The sequence below is a fragment of the Barbus barbus genome, assembly GCF_936440315.1.
Source record: "Barbus barbus genome assembly, chromosome: 39".
Classification (NCBI taxonomy): domain Eukaryota; kingdom Metazoa; phylum Chordata; class Actinopteri; order Cypriniformes; family Cyprinidae; genus Barbus; species Barbus barbus.
In genome coordinates this window covers 9,946,592-9,966,653 of record NC_136717.1, presented here as the reverse complement: position 1 = coordinate 9,966,653, position 20,062 = coordinate 9,946,592, and the positions used below count along the sequence as shown (strand labels likewise).

The 20,062-nt window shown below is 35.6% G+C and overlaps 2 protein-coding genes across 4 annotated transcripts in view; one reads left to right on the top strand and one right to left on the bottom strand.

The window, feature by feature from the left end:
• LOC306858674 (inter-alpha-trypsin inhibitor heavy chain H5-like) overlaps positions 1–8,134 on the top strand; it is a 16,598-nt gene extending 8,464 nt beyond the window's left edge. For both annotated transcript variants that reach the window (XM_079399306.1, XM_079399307.1), the window contains exons 12-14: positions 51–167; positions 1,063–1,440; positions 7,100–8,134. In XM_079399306.1, coding sequence (XP_079255432.1) covers positions 51–167; positions 1,063–1,440; positions 7,100–7,410 — 806 coding nt within the window. In that variant the 3' untranslated portion in view covers positions 7,411–8,134. The remainder of the gene's footprint in view (positions 1–50; positions 168–1,062; positions 1,441–7,099) is intronic.
• LOC306858675 (store-operated calcium entry regulator STIMATE-like) lies at positions 5,880–20,062 on the bottom strand. 2 transcript variants are annotated; one of them, XM_079399309.1, is made up of 9 exons: positions 19,636–20,016; positions 15,338–15,386; positions 15,169–15,264; positions 14,957–15,078; positions 13,669–13,781; positions 13,177–13,260; positions 12,959–13,087; positions 10,978–11,049; positions 5,880–6,552 (listed from the first exon to the last, which is right to left on the bottom strand). In XM_079399309.1, exons 1-9 carry the CDS (start codon positions 19,778–19,780, stop codon positions 6,538–6,540), a joined length of 825 nt encoding a protein of 274 aa, XP_079255435.1. In that variant the 5' UTR covers positions 19,781–20,016; the 3' UTR covers positions 5,880–6,537. The 2 variants fall into 2 exon arrangements, with proteins under 2 accessions (XP_079255435.1, XP_079255434.1); XM_079399308.1 differs by lacking the exon at positions 5,880–6,552 and having other exon boundaries at positions 8,637–11,049; positions 19,636–20,062.

Sequence of the window (20,062 nt, the reverse complement as noted above, 5' to 3'; positions counted from 1 at the left end):
GATTAAATTATATTTTCTGTCTCATTCATTATCTTCCAATCTGTCTTTAGCTGATGGCGACCCTCATTTTGTGGTGGAGGTTCCTCACAGTAAACTGACAATGTGTTTCAATATTAATGGGGAGCCAGGACACATTCTCAGACTGGTGACTGACCATAAACACTCAGGTAAACAACTGAAACACACTTTTTAGGAAGTATTTACACAGTATTTTATTAGTATTCAACTATACTTTGGGGCAGTCGTGGCCTTGTAATTCGAAGGTTCGAGTCTCAAGACCGGCAGGAATTGTGGGTGGGTGAAGTGAATAACCTGGTGAATAAATAGGTGAGACCTTTGAGCAAGGCACCGAATCCCCAACTGCTCCCCGGGCGCTGCAGCATTGGCTGCCCACTGCTCCATGCGCGTGTGTGTTTGTTCACTTCTCACTGCTATGTGTATGCACTTGGATGGGTTAAACGCACAGTACAAATTCCAAGTATGGGACACCATACTTGGCCACATGTCACATCCTTTGCTTTTTCACTTTTTGCTATTTGAGATTAGTGACTTAATTCTTGGAAAATGTAAAGGCATAGTTCACCAAAAAAAGAAAATGTCATTTATGCAACCTTAAGTTGTTCCAAACCTGTCAGAATTTCTTTATTATGCTGAACACAAAAGAAGATATTTAGAAGAATGTTGGTACTCAAAGAGTTGACAGTAGCCATTTACTTCCATACTATTTTTTTTCCCCATACTATGGAAGTCAATGGCTACCTGCAACTGTTTGGTTACCAACATTCATCAAAATGTTTCTTTGTTGGTCAACAGCTGAAACACATTTATACATGTTTGGAACTACTTCATTTTTGCATTCCCAACTATCCCTTTAAGATTTTTTTTACATTTAATATTTAGAATATTTTTACTGATATTTAATATTTGTTGTTATAATTTTTTTAATTGTGTAAACTGTCATCTCATATTATAGTTTTACTTTATATTCATACAATTGTATTAATATTTAACATTTTTATAACATGGAATCTTTACATTAATATATGTATTTGTTGCCATTAGGTGTGACTGTGAATGGAGCACTAATTGGTGCGCCCGCTCCAGCTGGCAGTCATAAAGAACAGAGGACATATTTCAGCACCATATCTATAGTGGCCGATAAACCACGCCGCTCTTACATTGAAGTGACCCCACAGAAGGTCATACTGGACGACCGGGACCGGATGATCCTTCCATCCAGCTCCAGCATTTCCATCAAAACCGCAAACCTGGCTGTGGTCATTATTGCTAACACAAACCTGACAGTGACCATCCAAGGAACTATCCAGTTTGTCATCTTATTCCACCATTACAAAAACCCAGCACCCTATCAGCGGGATCACCTGGGGTTTTACATCACTAACAGCAAAGGATTGAGCAAGGATACGCATGGGTTGCTAGGTAAGCAGTAAGCATGCATACACGTTTTAAAATCTAGTTGTAATGTTGCTGAAACTTGAGAAAACAAGCAGAGTTGATCTATATCCAGGGAGTTTAATTAAAGGTAGAGTATAGGCGATTTCGGAAAGACTGGCAATAGCACGCTAGCTTTGAAAGTAAGATCCCACCCTCGCTGCAAATCACTCTGCAAAGCCACGCCTCCTCCAGAACACATGAACACACACAGGTAGACCAGAGACTAACCAACGATACGATGCGAGATGGCGTTGGTGGAGGTTAAATGCAACACTGTCAAGTCTCATTAACAGGTGAGGAAACATTACAATATTACAGTAATAGCACCTTTCATTCTTGCTGGATTGCGCTGATGACGTATCAAGTCTCTGCAAACAGGGTGCACAGAGGTATGCAAATACATACGTTGACAGGCAGGTAGGACAGCCTACAGTAGCCCTCGGACCAAGGGATATGATTGGATGACCATTTTATGGTCCTATGCCTTCCACTAGGTATGTAAAAATACAAGTATTCGGTACTCGTTCGGTACACATTACAACCCGAATGATTTGTTGGACTAATCCTATTACATTTGGAAAATAAAAGAGCTTTAAGTGTGTGAAGTATAGACCCAGTTTCATAGACAGGGTTTAGCTTAAGCCAGGATTAGGCCATAGTTCAATTAAGACATTTTAGTAATTTTTATAAATGTTCCTTAGGAAAAAACATTACTGGTGTGCATCTTGAGACAAAACAAAGGCACTGATATATTTTAAGATCAGTCAGTGCAAGTTTCTTTCAGTTGAAACAGCTCAGAATTTCATTTTAGTCTAGGACGAGGCTTAAGCCTTGTCTGTGAAACCGGGGGTATATGTTCTCAGTGCCATTGCACTCAACAAGGCAACCCAAAAAAATGTAACGAGCAACTTGCTGTTTGCCCAGTGCGATAACCTCCCCTCGCTGGGTTGCGTTGATGATCTTGTATCAACGATAGCCAGAGATATTGCCAAAAATATAAATTATTGGCAATATTAAGAGGATTTGGCATTTCCAGTTAATCTAGGCCTGTTATATTCTTATTTTATTAGGCCTATTATTATTATGAAGTTACTTTTATTATTAAATTAAAATTCCAATTCATTTGCCCCACAATAATTATTGCATTACTGACCTGCAAGGATAACAAAAGATTAGTCTATTTAGTCTAATCTACTTCAAGATTGCTATCAGGTTGTGAAGAGACGTTCAACCATCATAACAAAAAATGTTTTTGAACCAAATCATCTACCCTGCCTTTAAGTAACAAAATAAGTAAAGAACAAGAAATACTGAGAACCAAGAACAATACTTAGACAGAATGGCAACTATTACGATCAACGTCCTGACAAAGAAACAAGTGAAACACTAGGGCTATACACACACACACACACACACACACACACACACACACACACACACACACACACACACACATACATACATACATACATACATACATATATATATATATATATATATATATATATATATATGCATACAGTGCCCTCCAAAAGTATTGGAACAGTAAAGACAAAATTGCTCTGTTGGCTGTGGAGTCAAGACATTTACAAATATGATTAAAAGATGAATATGAGACAAAACTACAGAATGTCACATTTTATTATTGGGTGATTCAACACATAGATGTTTTACCAGCTAAGAAGTTCAGCACTTTTAGAGTTTCATCCCTCTATCTGATGTGAGCATAAGTATTGGGTCAGTTGCCTCACAGGTCTTTCTAAGTGATCAGCTGTGTCCTGCTGCATTAATTCTTCAGATATTAAAAGCAGGGAATGTGTCGTATCAGTTATATCCATTACTTCTGTATTCTGAATCCTGCAATCAATGATGATACACACAAACCAGGATGAAGATGAGGGAGCTAACTTTGAGATAAAAGTAAGCAATTTGGAAGCTAAAAGAAAAGATGAAGTCAATTAGAGCTATAGCAATAACAAAGGGTATGGAGAAATCAAGAGTTTGGAAACCACCAGCAACCAACATCATATTCATAGTTACCTGATCGGCTGAGAAAACAACAGTAGCTGATGACAGACAAATCATAAAAGCTGTGAAAATGAACCCTAAAAGACGTGTCTGTAAAATCACCAACAACTTCCAGAAAGCTGGGGTGATGCTCTGACAATCTACTGTCCTCAGGAGACTTTGACACAGAATTACAGATGCTACACAGCTAGATGCAAACCTCTGACCAGCACCAAAAATAGAAAGGCAAGATTAGAGTTTGCAAAAAAGCACAAAGATGAACCTTTATCTAAGTGATGGGAAAGCAAAAGTGTGGAGAAAAAAGGGAACTGCAAATGATCCCAAGCATACAGCCTCATCTGTAAAGCATGGTGGAGGTGATGTCATGGCATGAGCATGTATGGCTGCCTCTGGAACAGGCCCTCTCAACTTTACTGATGACTTAATGTATGATGACAGTAGCAGAATGAATTTGGAAGGGTATAAAACCATCTTGCCCACCAATATTCAAGAAAATGCCTCCAGATTCATTGGGAAGTGCTTCATATTGCATCAGGACAATGACCCAAAACACCCTGTCAGTTCAGTCAAGGATTTATAAGGGCAAAGAAATGGAAAGTCTTAGATTGCCCAAGTCAATCTCCAGATTTAAATCTGATTGAACATCAATTTCACCAGCTGGAGAGGACAGTAAAGGCAGAAACTCCCCAAAACAAGCAACAATTGGAATTGGCTGAATTAAAGGCTGAGAAAAGTATTTCAAAGGATGAGACCAAGAGTCTGGTGATGTCTATGGGTCCCAGACTCACTGCTGTGATTGTGCGCAAGGGATCTGCAACTAAATAATAGCTTTTAATCTTTTATATCTGCCTTAAGTTCACCTGTCCCAATACTTATGCTCACATCAATGAGTGGGATGAACTCTAAAAGTGCTCTTCTTTTTATTTGGTAAAACTGGCAACTCGAACCTTCAGCTCCCTCCACAGAGTTTCTATGGGATTAAGGTCTGGAGACTGGCTAGGCCACTTCAGGACCTTAATGTGCTTCTTCTTTAGCCACTCCTTTCTTGCCTTGGCTGTGTGTTTTGGGTCATTGTCATGCTGGAATACCCATTTTCAATGCCCTGGATGGCTTCATTGCCCTGGCCCTGATGGCACATGGACCGGTCCATCGTCCCTTTGATGCGGTGCAGTTGTCCTGTCCCCTTAGCAGAAAAACACTCCCAAAGCATAATGTTTCCACCTCCATGTTTGACGGTGGGGATGGTGTTCTTGGGGTCATAGGCAGCATTCCTCCTCCTCCAAACAAGGTGAGTTGGGTTGATGCCAAAGAACTGGATTTTGGTCTCATCTGACCATAACACTTTCACCCAGTTCCCCTTTTAATCATTCAGATGTTCATTGGCAAACTTCAGATGGGCCTGTACATGTGCTTTCTTGAGCAGGGGGACCTTGTGGGTGCTGCAGAATTTCAGTTCTTCACGGAGTAGTGTGTTACCAATTGTTATCTTGGTGACTATGGTCCCAGCTGCCTTGAGATCATTGACAAGATCCTCCTGTGTAGTTCTGGGCTGATTCCTCATCGTTCTCATGATCACTAAAACTCCACGAGGTGAGATCTTGCATGGAGTCCTTGACCAAGGGAGATTGACAGTTATTTTGTATTTCTTCCATTTGCGAATAATCACACCAACTGTTGTCACCTTCTCATCAAGCTGCTTGACGATGGTCTTGTAGCCCATTCCAGTCTCGTGTAGGTCTATTGTCTTGTCCCTGACATCCTTGGACAGATCTTTGGTCTTGGCCATGGTGGAGAGTTTGGAATCTGATTGATTGAGTGCTCTTGTGGACAGGTTGTCTTTTAAACAGGTGACAAACGGAGACTAGGAGCACTCCCTTTAAGAGAGTGTTCCTAAGCTCAGCTCCTTACCTGTATAAAAGACACCTGGGAGCCAGAAATCTTGCTGATTGATAGGGATCAAATAGTTATTTGACTCATTAAAATGCAAATCAATTTATAACTTTTTTGAAATGCGTTTTTCTGGATTTTTTGATGTTATTCTGTGTCTCACTGTTCAAATAAACCTACCATTAAAATTATAGACTGATCATTTCTTTGTCAGTGGGCAAACGTACAAAATCACAGTGGGGAAAAAAATATTTGATCCCCCGCTGATTTTGTACGTTTGCCCACTGACAAAGAAATGATCAGTCTATAATTTATATATATATATATATATATATATATATATATATATATATATATATATATATATATATATATATATATACACACACACACACACACCCATTGGCCTGACAACGGAACCCATCAGCATGGGTGAAGGCGCTTGCACGTCGTTTATTTTCGCTTCTACAAAGTTAATAATTAGAACTTACTTAATAACCTGACTTATTAAGATTGAGTTTAAATTTTATTGTAGCTCCATGACTCAATTGGAGATTGTAAATTTGATTATTTTACAGATTAACGGCTGATCATAAGATTAGTTGTGGCCTGATTTAGATGTTTGATTATTCTGGACATCCCACACTTTTAATTATTCATTCAGCAGGGACCTGATTGGCTCTCGCATCAGCAGGGACTCACACACAACGTGCAGGGGTGTTTTCATGTTACAGAATAGATAGGAAAACATTATCACCAGAGACCTTGTGAGAGACACGCGTCTCAATAGCAGAACAGAATTCTTCAACGATTTCAATCTTACAGATAGTTTAAGTGATTGCTGTGAATCCATTTAACCAACTGACATTTAAAATGTTAACAAACATGAAAGGGGAAAAGATCCATGTGGTATATTGACATTCTTAGTGAGCTTTCAGGGACTTGAGCCTGGTAGAGGGGGAGAGGGAAAGCGGAGAGGTGGACTCCTAAATAAGCAAGGAGAGACTTTTGGGCAAGGTGGTGTCCTTTGCTCTTTCTTGAGATCTTCTCTCCAGATTAGTGAGTTTTATTGGAGGGTGATTGATTTCGTGTTCTGTCTTAGCAGGAAAACCATCCTTGCACTGATTGGTGGAGATTTCTTTACAGAATCATGGGGAATGTTGTTTTTCACCAGGAATTCCACTGTTAAAAAGAAAAAAGAAAAAGCATGCTGACCGCTTTAACAGAAGCATAAACCATTGATTAACAACCTCGAAGCTCACAGTATGTCTATGGGTTAATCAGTTCCCCCAGGGAGAAAATGAATGGTATTTTTAGTTACTTTAAACTTTAGTTATTTTAAACCTGACTGTCTTTAATGTGTAAAGTTTGATGTTAGCATGTTGCTAAGCTAACATTGTAATGCTCTTGTCGTAAAAAAATAAACAGTACGCCGAATTTTAAATAAAAAGTCCTCTATAATGAGGTTCAACTTTTTTTCTGATACTTTTCAGTACTGAATGAAAATTTTTATTTATTTATAAGCCACATTTCTCTCACTTTGTCGGCCATCTTGGATGGACTTTCTCAGAAAGTTTGCTGTGGTAAATTTTGGCCATGTTTTCTCCACAATCATGCACATGAAACCTAAATGTAGGCAGTAGGCAGCACAGTAGGCTTTGGGACAGATCTACAAATGCAAATTGCAATTTCTAAATATTAACTGAGAGATACATTTTTGTACTTACAGGCCAGTTCCTTTATGAAGACATTGGATTGACGCAGCTTCCTGGAAATTTCAGCGTGGCCGGAGTAAACAGCACACAGGAAACACTAGGGAAAAATATCACTCTAACAAGTTACCCTGCTTTGAAGCTGAAGGATCGCACTGTCACTGTCATAAAGAAGAGCAGGCACATCTACTCTGGAAAGCAGACTGTTGACTGCTGGTTTGCCAAAAATAATGCGGCTAAACTGATTGACGGACAATACAGTGATTACGTTGTGTCACATCTGTTTGACACAGGAGACGGGGCTAATGGAACCAACACACACTACTGAGACACACACACACACAATAATTCTACTGGACTGATGGGTCATGACCCAGATATGTTCACAAAAACCCATAAGCAGTATTTTAACTACATGATTTATATTCAGTAATGTCTGAACGTGTTACTTTACTGTTATTATTGTAGTCATCTACAAATATATATATATATTTTAGTTAATATAATAAGACTGTTTTTGGAAAACATTTTGTACTAGTAAATTAAATATTAACAATAGGCTGTCTTCTTTCTGGTAAATAACACAAGTAAAGGATAAAGAAGTATAAATCTTTGAAGAGAAAAATTATTTTTATGAAGTTAGACAAAACTACCATGACCTCTGAGATTAAGTGATGAAATATGCTTCTAATTTTAATTCTAAAACCAATCGGTTTTATTGTTGAATTCTCAGAAAAAGTACTACACTACCCATAATCCACCAATCAGATAGATGTAAATTAAAAAATGTACTGTATTTAAATTATAATTCAGCTTCAGTTCAATAAATTAAGATTAAAAAAAGGAAAATAATTATTGTCAGGGCTGTATGATATATCGGTACAATATTGGTCATACCATATATTGGTCATTATTCATTATTTCAGCAGATATTTATTCAATATCATTCAATTTGACAAAACAATTTTCACTGTATCCATACTTATTTTGTCAATATTGTAGTCTGACTATATGGTGATAATTTTTTTAAATAGTAAAAATAGCTCTGAATTTAATGTTTTAAATATCTGCCGTTTATTGGTTATGCAAAACATAGAAATAATCATCTTATCAGACAGAATTACCCTTTCAAAAGATACACCTTTGTACCTTATTTACCCCTAAAGGGTGTATATTAGTAGCGTATATTAGTACCTAAATGGTACATTTTGAAAGGGTACTGTCCCAGTGACAGCTTTTGTACCTTTTTCTTTTTGTGCGTGTTATATCCATAACAGCTGAGAAATTCTAACTGACTTGACTAATGTCTGGTTGAGTGTGACCTGTTTTGCCCCTGTCATCAGACTGGGGTCAAATGGTTTCAGGACCCACCCCTTCCAGGTGTTCTTACCTAAGTTTGCTACCTCTTAGAGCCCCTTTGTCACACAGGACTTTGTTGGCTGTGGTTATTAATATACTTCACATAAAAGGCGTGGAGACCCTACTAACTGATAGTGAACATTTTTTAAAGTGTATCTACACAATGACCCTATGGTTCAAATTAAGCAAAATGGTGCCAAGTGCATTATTACTTTTATAAAATATTTAGTACATAAAAATGCATTAAGAACACAAATCTTCCTAAAAAAATCATCTAATTCTAAGTAACTTTCTGCTACAAAATTAGTTCTTTATATTACAAGCAATATTTTATAGCACTTCACAACTTATGTTTAAGTCACTCAAACTGTAGTTTTATTAGTTTTCATCCAAATAAGGCATCAAGTCAACATTTTTCAACAAGATGTTTCCTCGTGTTGAAGGAATTGCACGTGCATGTTGACATTGCTACAATTTTGAAGAAATCAATATAATTTAACAGCTGAAATCCCAAAGTTTATAGTTACTTTACATCATGTTATATATTTTATACATCAGTTATATTAAATTGTAATTCAGAACTAGTGCATGATGTGTAAAAATACAAAAACATTCATAAAAAAACAACACTACAATGTTTAAACACAAAGATAATCTGGTCTTTCACTTAATACTGAATATTTACAAATCGTTTTACATAAAACTTGTTTCTTGAGCACATCTTTCAGAAATATTCTAATATGCATCAGAGCTGGAAACATGATTGTAGTGTATTTACAGCGAGGCGTTCATCACAGGTAGTGACATGACTTGTTTAGACTACAAATTAAAAGTCTGAATGTCTGTAATCAGGAGAAACACTAGACCTCCTCTCTCATCTCTCTCCATTTCTTTCCTTCTTTTAATTAACTTCTTAGAAGTATGAACTTTAAAGGATGAGGAAGGAGGATAATGTTTCCCTTTAATAACTCGTATGCTAATAATTATCTTGTCTGCTTATACATTAACATACATACATATATTCATAAAACTGTTGCTCTTACTGAACAATTATTTTTCAACATCAAGACTTTAGGTTGAAGTTTATATAAATGTATAATTAAAGCAAAATATGTAACTTAGATGCTGTAACTTGTCAAATGGTGACCAGTTTATATCACATTTTTGAATTCTAAAAGCCTGACATTCATTTTTAAAAGGACAAATATTCCATATAGTATCTCAATTAAAATGAGCTCACATTTCTGCAAGCATAACAATTATAAGAGTATAAGCAAAATGCAGTTTTACATGAAGTATAGCATGTCAAACTGCATGTGTCTGCTTAAAATGTTAAAATTTCCCAGCTGAGAATCTAGAGAGCTGCCTACAGGACTGTCCCTCTAACAGCTGCTATCAGAATGTTCTGGGAATGTATCTTCATGTTAGCCAAAACAGAATTTAATACTAAAATACTTGGCAGCATCGCATGGGTTTATTTTCTCGGAGAAGGCAATTGCAGAAATTGTCAGTTTTCAGACTCCCAAAGCACTATTATCATGTAAATGAACAGCCACGATACATAAAAAGTTTTTCATTTTTAATTGAAAATGTTGTTGTGTAAACACCCCTCAATTGGAATCAGTTGTAAATCTACTCTCCCAAGCGTACTCCCATGAAAAGCGCCATTTAAAGCATCATTGGCACAACAAGAAGGCTGTTCCAAACCCATACTAGCATAGAAATTTCATAAACGAAATGTTGATGATAAACATATCTAATTTAATTCTAAAAACTATCTATCAATCTAACTAAACACTGACAATTTTACATACTTAGTATCGTGTCAAGTATTGAGTATTGTGCAAGTGTGCCGCACTCGACCTGAAAAGTGAAGCCAAAACGTTTTGATCACCATCTGGTGGCTGGCTACAGTATAGGTCATAAACCCCGCCCCCTCTCCATGTAAACGAATGGGACATGAGTAAAACTAAATTATCGAATTAATTTAATTTGATTTATTCAATACATTTAATTTTCCCAAAGATGGTTTCCATCTTTTTAGGTAACTCTTATCACTCTTAATGTTAACAAACTTAACTCTTAAGTCACAAAATAACAAAAATGCGATTGTGTGATTAGGTGTGCAGGAGTTTGGGTGGGACTTTGATCACTACTGCGCAGACTCTGTCTCCAAGTGACGTCATTTTCGCAAGATGACAGCGGCCATACTTAGATGTTTTGGCTTCACTTTTCCATAGTGGAAGGAAGTGGAGACGCATCGTCCTTCTTTTTTTACAGTTTATGGTATTGTGTTGTTAGCTTAGCAACATGCTAACGCCAAAATCTATTGATATCAACTGAGTCCCATCTCTAGTGTGTACTTAACAGGAAAAGTTCTGAGTTGTGCTAAGTTTAAGTCTAATTAGAGTGTCCCATAAGAGTTTCCATTTCAATTTGGAAGGTATCTGCCTATGTAGGAATTAAACATCGAGGCAGCTCACTAGGTCTAGGAACAACGTTTGTTTTAAACTTCCATACAGACTTGTATTAACACCTCTTCTGTTGAGATGTGCTCTTCCTGTTCAGAACACACTGTAGCATCATCTTCATCTTCCTTTAGCAGCACCTACACAAACATATAAACACAGTTTGAGGTCAGCTGAAGAGCCTGGCCAGATTTTACACATGATTGTTTTCCCGTTCATGTGAGCTGGATCACTTTATAGTTGCGTAAATCTACTGATTATAAAACCACAAGCCCAGAAGCATGGATTCAGCAGAAGACTGACACTAGACCAGTTCTCGTTCATATCGGCACTCATCAAACACACTTGTCCACAGATTTGGGTTCATTCTCTATAGCATGAGTTTATGGAAACATGTTTCAAATGTCACTGCTCCTGCTGAATAAATGGATGATTTGTGAGCAGCTGGCACACTTCCACAGCTGGAGGAGTGAGCGAAAGAGGGATGAGAAAAAATAAAAGAGAAGAAGAGGGAAAGACTCTGTATTGCCCAACAAATGGAGACCATTTGACCCTAGAGGCCACCCGGACTTTGGAAAGGTCTTTGGTCAAATGATGCAAATATTAAAAAAATATCTTTCTTGTAATCACATTCATACAGCACAATCCCACCATTCAAGAAGAAGACTACAATACACAAACACATAATCAAACTATTCATATAGAACCAAAGAAACACAACATTCATTTCAGCTGGCACATTTCATTTTAAATCATATGCAAGAATAAGCCAAGCTAATTAAAAATTGAATTAGTCCGCAGTGGGTTTTAAATAGCTTTGCCTCAGGACCCAGATTGTACATTGGACCTCAAGTGGTTTGTAGAATCAAACATTTTGATTTATTCATATTATACCATAAACTGCATACGCTCAATCATAGGGAAAATTATCAATGTAACATAGGCTGAATGAGAAAATAATGCTGAATTATGTACATGCCATTCAAAATGTCTGACCATTTTAATTTGTATTTTATATAGTTTGGGACATATTCCATTTTGTTTTGTGTATTTCTTATGATTTCTGAGGAAGAGGTCAAGTCTAAATTCTGTCTAATTTGGATAATTTCTACCAAGTGATAAGTTTACACAAACATATCATTGAGTGTGAATGGGTACATGCTTTATGAGGTCAATAACATAAAATGTGCTTCTCCTCCATTGTAAAATTTGGTAAATTCGTGGCATTCTAACTACACACAATTATATGGTTAACTGCATTTTATTATTTGCATTACCTTTGTTTGTTGTTTTCCTACTTCATGCTACAAACCTGAAATTAGCCACTAAATTAATTCAAACTTGGATGAAATGTCTTGAGGGACAGACATGGGAACAGGGTCATCAGGATCAAGTTAAGGAATTTTTACTGACTCATTTGTTCCTGGATCTCAACATTGATTTGTTAAACCCAGGATAAAGAACATCCTAGGGATTGCACATGACATTATGAAAGCTTTTGGAATTCTCTTTGGTACCACAGAAATGACACACTTCACTTTGAATCTTGCGAGAAGTGACCCATGAGTAAAACATTTATTACTTTAAAGAACCATTGTATTTCTTCCAAATCTGACCATTAAAATAACTTACAAATAAAATGTACGGTATCCAGGCTGTCATATACCAAAATATTTTTTTACAGCACACTATTGTGAGCTACGTTTTACACAATGTAACTGTATAAATGTCTCTGTATAAAGTGAACTGTAAGTCAAAAGCATCATCTACTGTAAATGGCAAATAGTAATTAGTCAAGCAGCAATTATTGAGCTTCTATAAGCATACACACTAAACCTCACAACACTGGCAACACCACTTTAAAACTGGCTTAGAAATGTGCTTTGCTTACATTTCACTGTATATTACAGTTTAATAGTGTGATAGCAATAAAGTGAGGCTCTTTAGTGAATTCAGACATTGATTAAATTATAATTCACTATTACATTACACTTTTGGTCAAAACTGAGTTTTTACAAGTGAAATGTGCATATATTGGGACATTCTCACCTCAGCTTCGTCATTACTGTCATTTGGCAACACCTCTACTTGCTTCGGACAGTCACGTGAGCCCTCCAGAGATGTCATTTTCTTGTATTTTCGCATTGTTAAACTGTCCACCACCCAGAACATTATAGACTGAAACACATTTATTTACAGAAATAAGTTGTATTATATTACATAAAGATATATAGATAGATAGCATGCATTACTCTTGAATGACTCACGTTGACAATGAAAGGCACAATCAGCATGACGATAGCCAACTCCAGCTGTGGGTTTGGAATGTAGTCCAGCACCACCTCCTCCAGCTATGACACATAAACACACCAGCGGTCAATGCTTCAAGAAATGCATAGCCATCTAATTAATATATATATATATATATATATATATATATATGTATATATATATATATATATATATATATATATGGGGCTGACTTATCGAAAAAATTCAATGGCCCAAATAGAATATGTCATCCTTATGAACGTCATTGCATTAGGAAGGAAAATATCCAAACCAATTAAAAAAAATAAGCAAACCATTCCAAAAAGAATTATACATTGCTCAAACAAAAAAATATTTGGATCAAAAACCGATTCTAGTTGTGTCCATCCTAGGCTGGTATTATTCAATTTTGTAGAGGGAAATGATGCCAGTGGGGTGAGTCTGTGTAACAATAACAGAATATTTGAGTGTGTGCATGTTTATCTTACATTGGTCCACCCGGGAATGAGCAGCACCAGAGTGACCACAGTTTTCTCCAGAGCAACAATGAGTAAATACACTGAGCACTGAGCCAACCAGGCCGCTATCCGAGGAGGATCACCTAAAAGACATTCAAAAATGTACTACAATTTATTACATTTTCTGAAGTGCTTGACATTATTGCTATGTAGTTGTTAAGTGATCAGTAGCCACAAAAGAAAAAAAAAACCTGTAAAAAAAATATTTAAAAAAATTCCAGAAACAAAATATCAAGAGAAAGGATGTATTTGTTTATTAAATATATAAATGAATACATTTATTTAATGAATAAGTAAACCAATAAATAAATAAACCATGGAATCTGTCAATAAACAAATGAACAAACCTTTCAATAAACAAATAAATCATGTCCAAAAAATAAATAAATAAATGCCGATATAAAATAATAAATAGATAAATCATGAAATTTGCCAATAAATGAATACATTTAATTACTAAATACATTTAATAAAATAAAAAATAAATAAATAAAGCATGAAATGTGACGATAAATAAATATGCATATAAATATATGTTAATGCATAATTATCATATGTGTTGACATTTCATCACTTATTTATTTTGTGAAAGACACATCCATTTATTTACTGCTACATAAATACATTATTTTTATGATGATTCTTTTTTATTGAAAGCTAGATTGGAAAATATATTGATGTATTTAATTAAAGATTTATTTGTTTATATGGCACTTGTGTTCTTCCATATATATAAAAAAAAAACTTTAAAAGTAATTCCCTTTAATCTTAATGAATGCTGGTAATTTTAGCATAGTAATAGCACTGATATTAGCATCTAAGCACTTTTAAGTGATCAGCCTCAAGACATTCCGGTAAACTGGAGATGGCACACAGTCAGAAGAGGGATTTAAAAAGTGATCTAAGCAGAAAAATAGTCATGAACAATTGTTTGGCCAAAATCCTGTGAAACTATGGGCGTATTCCATCTGCTTTGAATGCTTGTGCACACGTGTGTGTGTGTGTGTGTCATTTTATTTTTCTATGGTGTTTTACCAAGGGAATCCCTCTGAGGGAAAAAGCAAATGTGGGGAAACTACCCAAACATATTTGAAAATATATAACATACAGCGCCTTCTGGTGGTAATAAACGGCTCAAACAGATGCAACAGTTTCTCTTTTGTTTCGCATTTTGTGTTTACGTTTTCCTGCTAGTCCTGACAGTAGTCTTATCCCCACTGTTCACCCATTATAACCAGCTTCCATCAGTGTAACTCACCATATTCTCCAAACATCAGCAGTGTTAGCTGTTTATGTTCCACTATCTTGGAAACAACCTTCACCCCGACCCAGATCACCAGCATTCCCAATGTGGCATCCAACAGGAAGTTCAATAGATATCTGTTAAAAACAGAAAAGGGCCATTCGGTTAGTTTAATGCCGGGTTAAAACAATACACTTGACAAGTAATCAGGCTAATGATTGACTCACAGAGAACAGGGATCTTCATTGGTGAGTGTGGACAAGAAAATGTTGGCAAAATGCATGAAAAGAGCCCCAATGGCCTGCTTTGACGTATCAAAAACCCTGAAGAAAACAACAACAAAAAATTAGCATATTTATTTTACCATAATTCTCAACTACTGTTTAATATTATTACCAGATCCTCCATGGTCTTCTTATTCCAACAGGTTCACGAAACCTCTTCACTGTAAAAACAAAGATGTAAGGACATATTATTTTATTACACATTAAAAATAGTAACATTGTGAAATATTATTGCAGTTTCAAATAAATATTTTCTATTTAATATATATTTAAAATGTAATTCATTTCTTTAATGCAAAGCTGAATTCAGTATCATTACTCCTGTTACCACTGTCACATGATCCTTCAGAAATATTTGTAATATGCTGATTTGGCGCAATAAACTTTTCTTATTCTCATCAATAAAAAAATAAAATAAATAAAAATTAGACTGCTTACTAGTTTTGTGATGCATTTATTTTTCAGGATTCTTTGATGCACAGAAAGTTCAAAAGAACAACATTTTTTAAAAATACAAATCTTTTATAACATGTAAATGTCTTCATTGCCACAATCAATTTAATGTATCCTTACGGGATAAAAATATTCATTCTGATTAATTTCCAATGTTATACAAGTTAAAAGGAATGACATAAAAAGGTTGTCTGTATCAGTTAGTTAACAAAACATTAAATCAAGTGTAATTTATTTTACAGAAATATAGCACCCACCCTTTTTGAGCAAAATATTTCACAAAAATATGTTTTACACATGGTAAAATATACTGTGCGTGTATATGGATGGATGGATGGATAGATAAAATTAATAAGGGGCTGTGACCCATTTCAGATTCATTACAGACAAAATATTAAAATAAGAAAGAGTAAAAATGAACAACAAAAAAATAAACAATTTAATTTTATGAGGTTTAGATACTACTCCAGCCTCATTAAAAACCTTTTTTTAATTATGTTACCAATACCAAAATTAAAAATTTTTACAGCACTTGAGTAAATTCAAAATATGAAAGTTCTGTTAAACCTAAATGCCCCACCACTGTCTTTATAATAGTCTACTACACATAAGCCAAAATTAACTCAAATAAATTGGAGGGAGGGGAAAAACAGGCAAACCACTAACAAAATTAGTACTGAAATAATGTTATCACTGATGTACATCAAAACAAGCGCTCTCAAGGGAGAGAATAACAGCATTTAATGCCCAAATCTGTCAAACTAGCCCACTATAACAGAAGCTAAAAGACATATCTGGATGTTTTTCAAATATGCAAACGGTTAGTCTGTAATCACCAGCCAAACAGAAGCAGGATGATTACTGAATGTCTGAGGAAACTAACAGTGATGACGTCAACAAAGATAAGCAGCCAAAAAGAAGCCAGGAAGTGGCCAGAATAACAAAGAGGAAGTGCAAACAGTAAAAACACAAGCATAAGCAGAGCTCTGACAGTGTTTATAAAGTACAAATGTCACAAATAGAACTTCTCCCGGCTTTGTTTTTAGGTCAAATTTCTTAATCTATGCTGAAAATGTAAGCTAAACTTCTTAGTAAATAAATGCCAGTCCTATCTAATATAATATCTAAAGATTAGGATCTTTTTTTTTTCTCTGTACACAGCAAAAAGTTTAATGATCAACAGGAACAGCACAGATCCATGGTAATGTGTAACTTTAGAAAGGTCAGAGGTCACTTACCATGTTTTTGGGGGTTATTCAGTGCATGACCAACAAAAAACAAAACAAGTTGCTTTTGCTAAGTAAGAATTAAAATTCTACATTTCACATCCTTTGGCAAAACAATGTGAGGCCCAAAACTCACTACCATCATGCTGGGAGATTGCTATGCAGATATTTTCTCTAAATTGGCGTATTTTATCATCCAACAGGTAAAAATCTCAATTCTGATTGCTTAGAAACTTCTCCTCAACAAGCTGCATGTTTTGAGTTCTCATTTGTATCTGTACCCCATATTTGGGACACGTTACTCAAGGTTTTAATCTAAGTAAATAACATTCCAACACCACATTCACTTTATAAATGATCAGTAGCAGTTTGAATGAATATTAGGTCAGAATTAGCAAATATTAACCGAGCAACCACTATAGTGTATCTTTGAACTGAATGATCACATGACATGGTTAGATATTGGGAAAGAAACAACTTTGGACCTTAGAGTCCAAACTTGAAAGGAAGGTCACATGACTCGAACCCTCCAGCTGGAAACAGAAGCTTGAAGTTTGGGATCTGAGCATCACATGAGCTACAGGAGTCAATGCTGTTATCATGTGTTATCACGCAGCTAAACAATCTTATCTCTGAGTAATACTCGTACCTCATAGGAGAAGAGTTGTTTGTTGGAAAGTCCATTTTTGAGCATTTTTGCGGTCATTTCAATGGGAATCCATGCAACTGGGAATTTCACATACAGACGAAAGATTTCCCCATGCAAATTTTGCAACTGAAAAAAAAATCTCATTTTCTGCTGACATCTCTTTGCTACTCGATAATGTCAATCAAGAAACAAATAGATCTTTAGGTGTTGTTTTTGCAAACTCTGCTTTGTTCATGATCCAATCAATTCCCAGTTGATAAAATCGGCCTACATATTTTCTCACTGAATATCCTGTTGTACTCAGAAATACACCACATTACGGAAACAAAACGGAGTGTAATTCATATTTACTTCGAGTCCACAATCAAGAAATTAACAAATGTTTATAAAATACTGGATTCCCAGGTTCCTACACCTTTTTGGCAATTAATCTCCACGACTTTTCCAGTAGTTTGTGATTACTGAATACTTTATTTAATTTTAATTTCTATGACATTTCCAACTTTAGAAATAAACATTTTAAAATACCCTAATATTTCAACGTTTTCCGTCACCATTTGAAACAAGTACGATTTGTTACCAGGTGACTGTAATATAAAAGATGCTAGTCACCATCATCCTACACTCTTAAAAATAAAGGTGCTTCACAATGCCATAGAAGAACCTTTTTTGTCTAAATGATTCCATAAAGAACCTTTAACATCTGAAGAACCTGCTTCTTTGTGGCGAAAGACGGTTCTTCAGATTATAAAAAGGGTTCTTTAAAGACTGAATGGTTCTTGGTTCTGTGGAACCTGGACCACTAAACCAATTTTAAGTCGCTGGGGTATATTTGTAGCAGTAGCCAAAAATACACTATATGGGTCAGAATTATTGATTTTGCTTTAATGTCAAAAATCATTAGGATATTAAATAAAGATCATGTTCCATGAAGATATTTTGTAAATTTCCTACCATAAATATATCAAAACTTAATGCTTGATTAGTAATATGCATTGCTAAGAACTTCATTTGATCAACTTTAAAGGCAATTTTCTCAATATTTAGATTTTTTTTTTTGCACCCTCAGATTCCAGATTTTCAAATAGTTGTATCTCAGCCAAATATTGTCCTATCCTAACAAACCCATACATCAATGGAAAGCTTATTTATTCAGTTTTCAGATGATGTATAAATCTCAATTTTGAAAAATTGACCCATATGACTGGGTTTGTGGTCCAGGGTCACAAATGGTTCTTCAAAGGCATTGTTGTGAAGAACCTTTTAAGCACCTTTATTTTTAAGAGTGTGACACCACATAAAATGCCTGGGAAAATAAAAATGGAGATGACTGAAATGTGGTATAAAAATTGAGTGAAAGAAAAACATTTCATTGGGCCCAGGTTTATGTTTGGATAGGTGTGTATGCTGTCTAGGTTTTGTTTATTTAGGTCACTGACAGATATTATAACGAGCAGTGCTATTGATTTAAAGTCATCAAGTTTCCTTATTGCTTGAAGGTTAAACACTTCAGATCTGGAATCAGCACACAATGAGAAAAGTGAAGGCATTAAAAGCACCAGGAAGAAAGGAAAAAGCAGATTACAAGACACTAAGGCGGAATCAGAATAATTAAAACCATCACATTGTCTCTATACAGTAAATTTTTTTTTTTTTTTTTTGTAAATATCTTGCTTACCCTAAATATGTGTCAGTTTTTGTTTAAATATTAAGATAGATTAAACCTAACTACATCAACAAATGTCATTTTTACAGCTGTTATTTCCTTTACAGGGAACACTAAACAGTAAACATGGCTTAATCTACGTATAGTGTTTCATACATGTTCATTAAATTAAATATTGGTTATACTTTTTTTGGAGTGCCATATAAATACCATGCTACCAAATATAACTAAAACAGCACTATTTCACGCATCACTGTACCTCCATATACTACAATAGCCAACAAACAAGACTGTAAACAAACCCCAAGCCACGTGCTACATCATTTCCGTAATCAGAAAAAACAAGAAAACACCATCACATCACACAGAAACATCGTTTCATTTGCGGTTAGGTTTAAAAAGCGAAAGAAACTTACACATTAAAGTGCTGAAAGCCAGAACAGCCAACAGTCCCTGAATAAAAACACTGAATCCGTCCATTAGAGACCCGTCCACGCAACCCTGATACTCCGGACCCACCAAATCACTCATATTACTGCTGCTCCTCCAAAAAACAAACATGTTTACGCGTAAGAGTCAAAAGAAGAGTCATAAGATCCTTTTCGGCACAGAAATCCTCGCGCAAACGACTTAAACAGATTTTCCGTTAAACTTCACTGGCGAGAAGACAAAGACATTTGAACAGCAGACCGAAGAACTATAGGCTACAACGAAATTGAGCGATGTGGCACAAGACAAAGCATTTCTCTCAGGTCACTTTCTTTCTTTCCTTCTTTCTTTCTTGTTATTGAGTCAACAAGAGGGGAAAGTGGCTTGACGTCACCTCCTGCTGCTGATATCGTT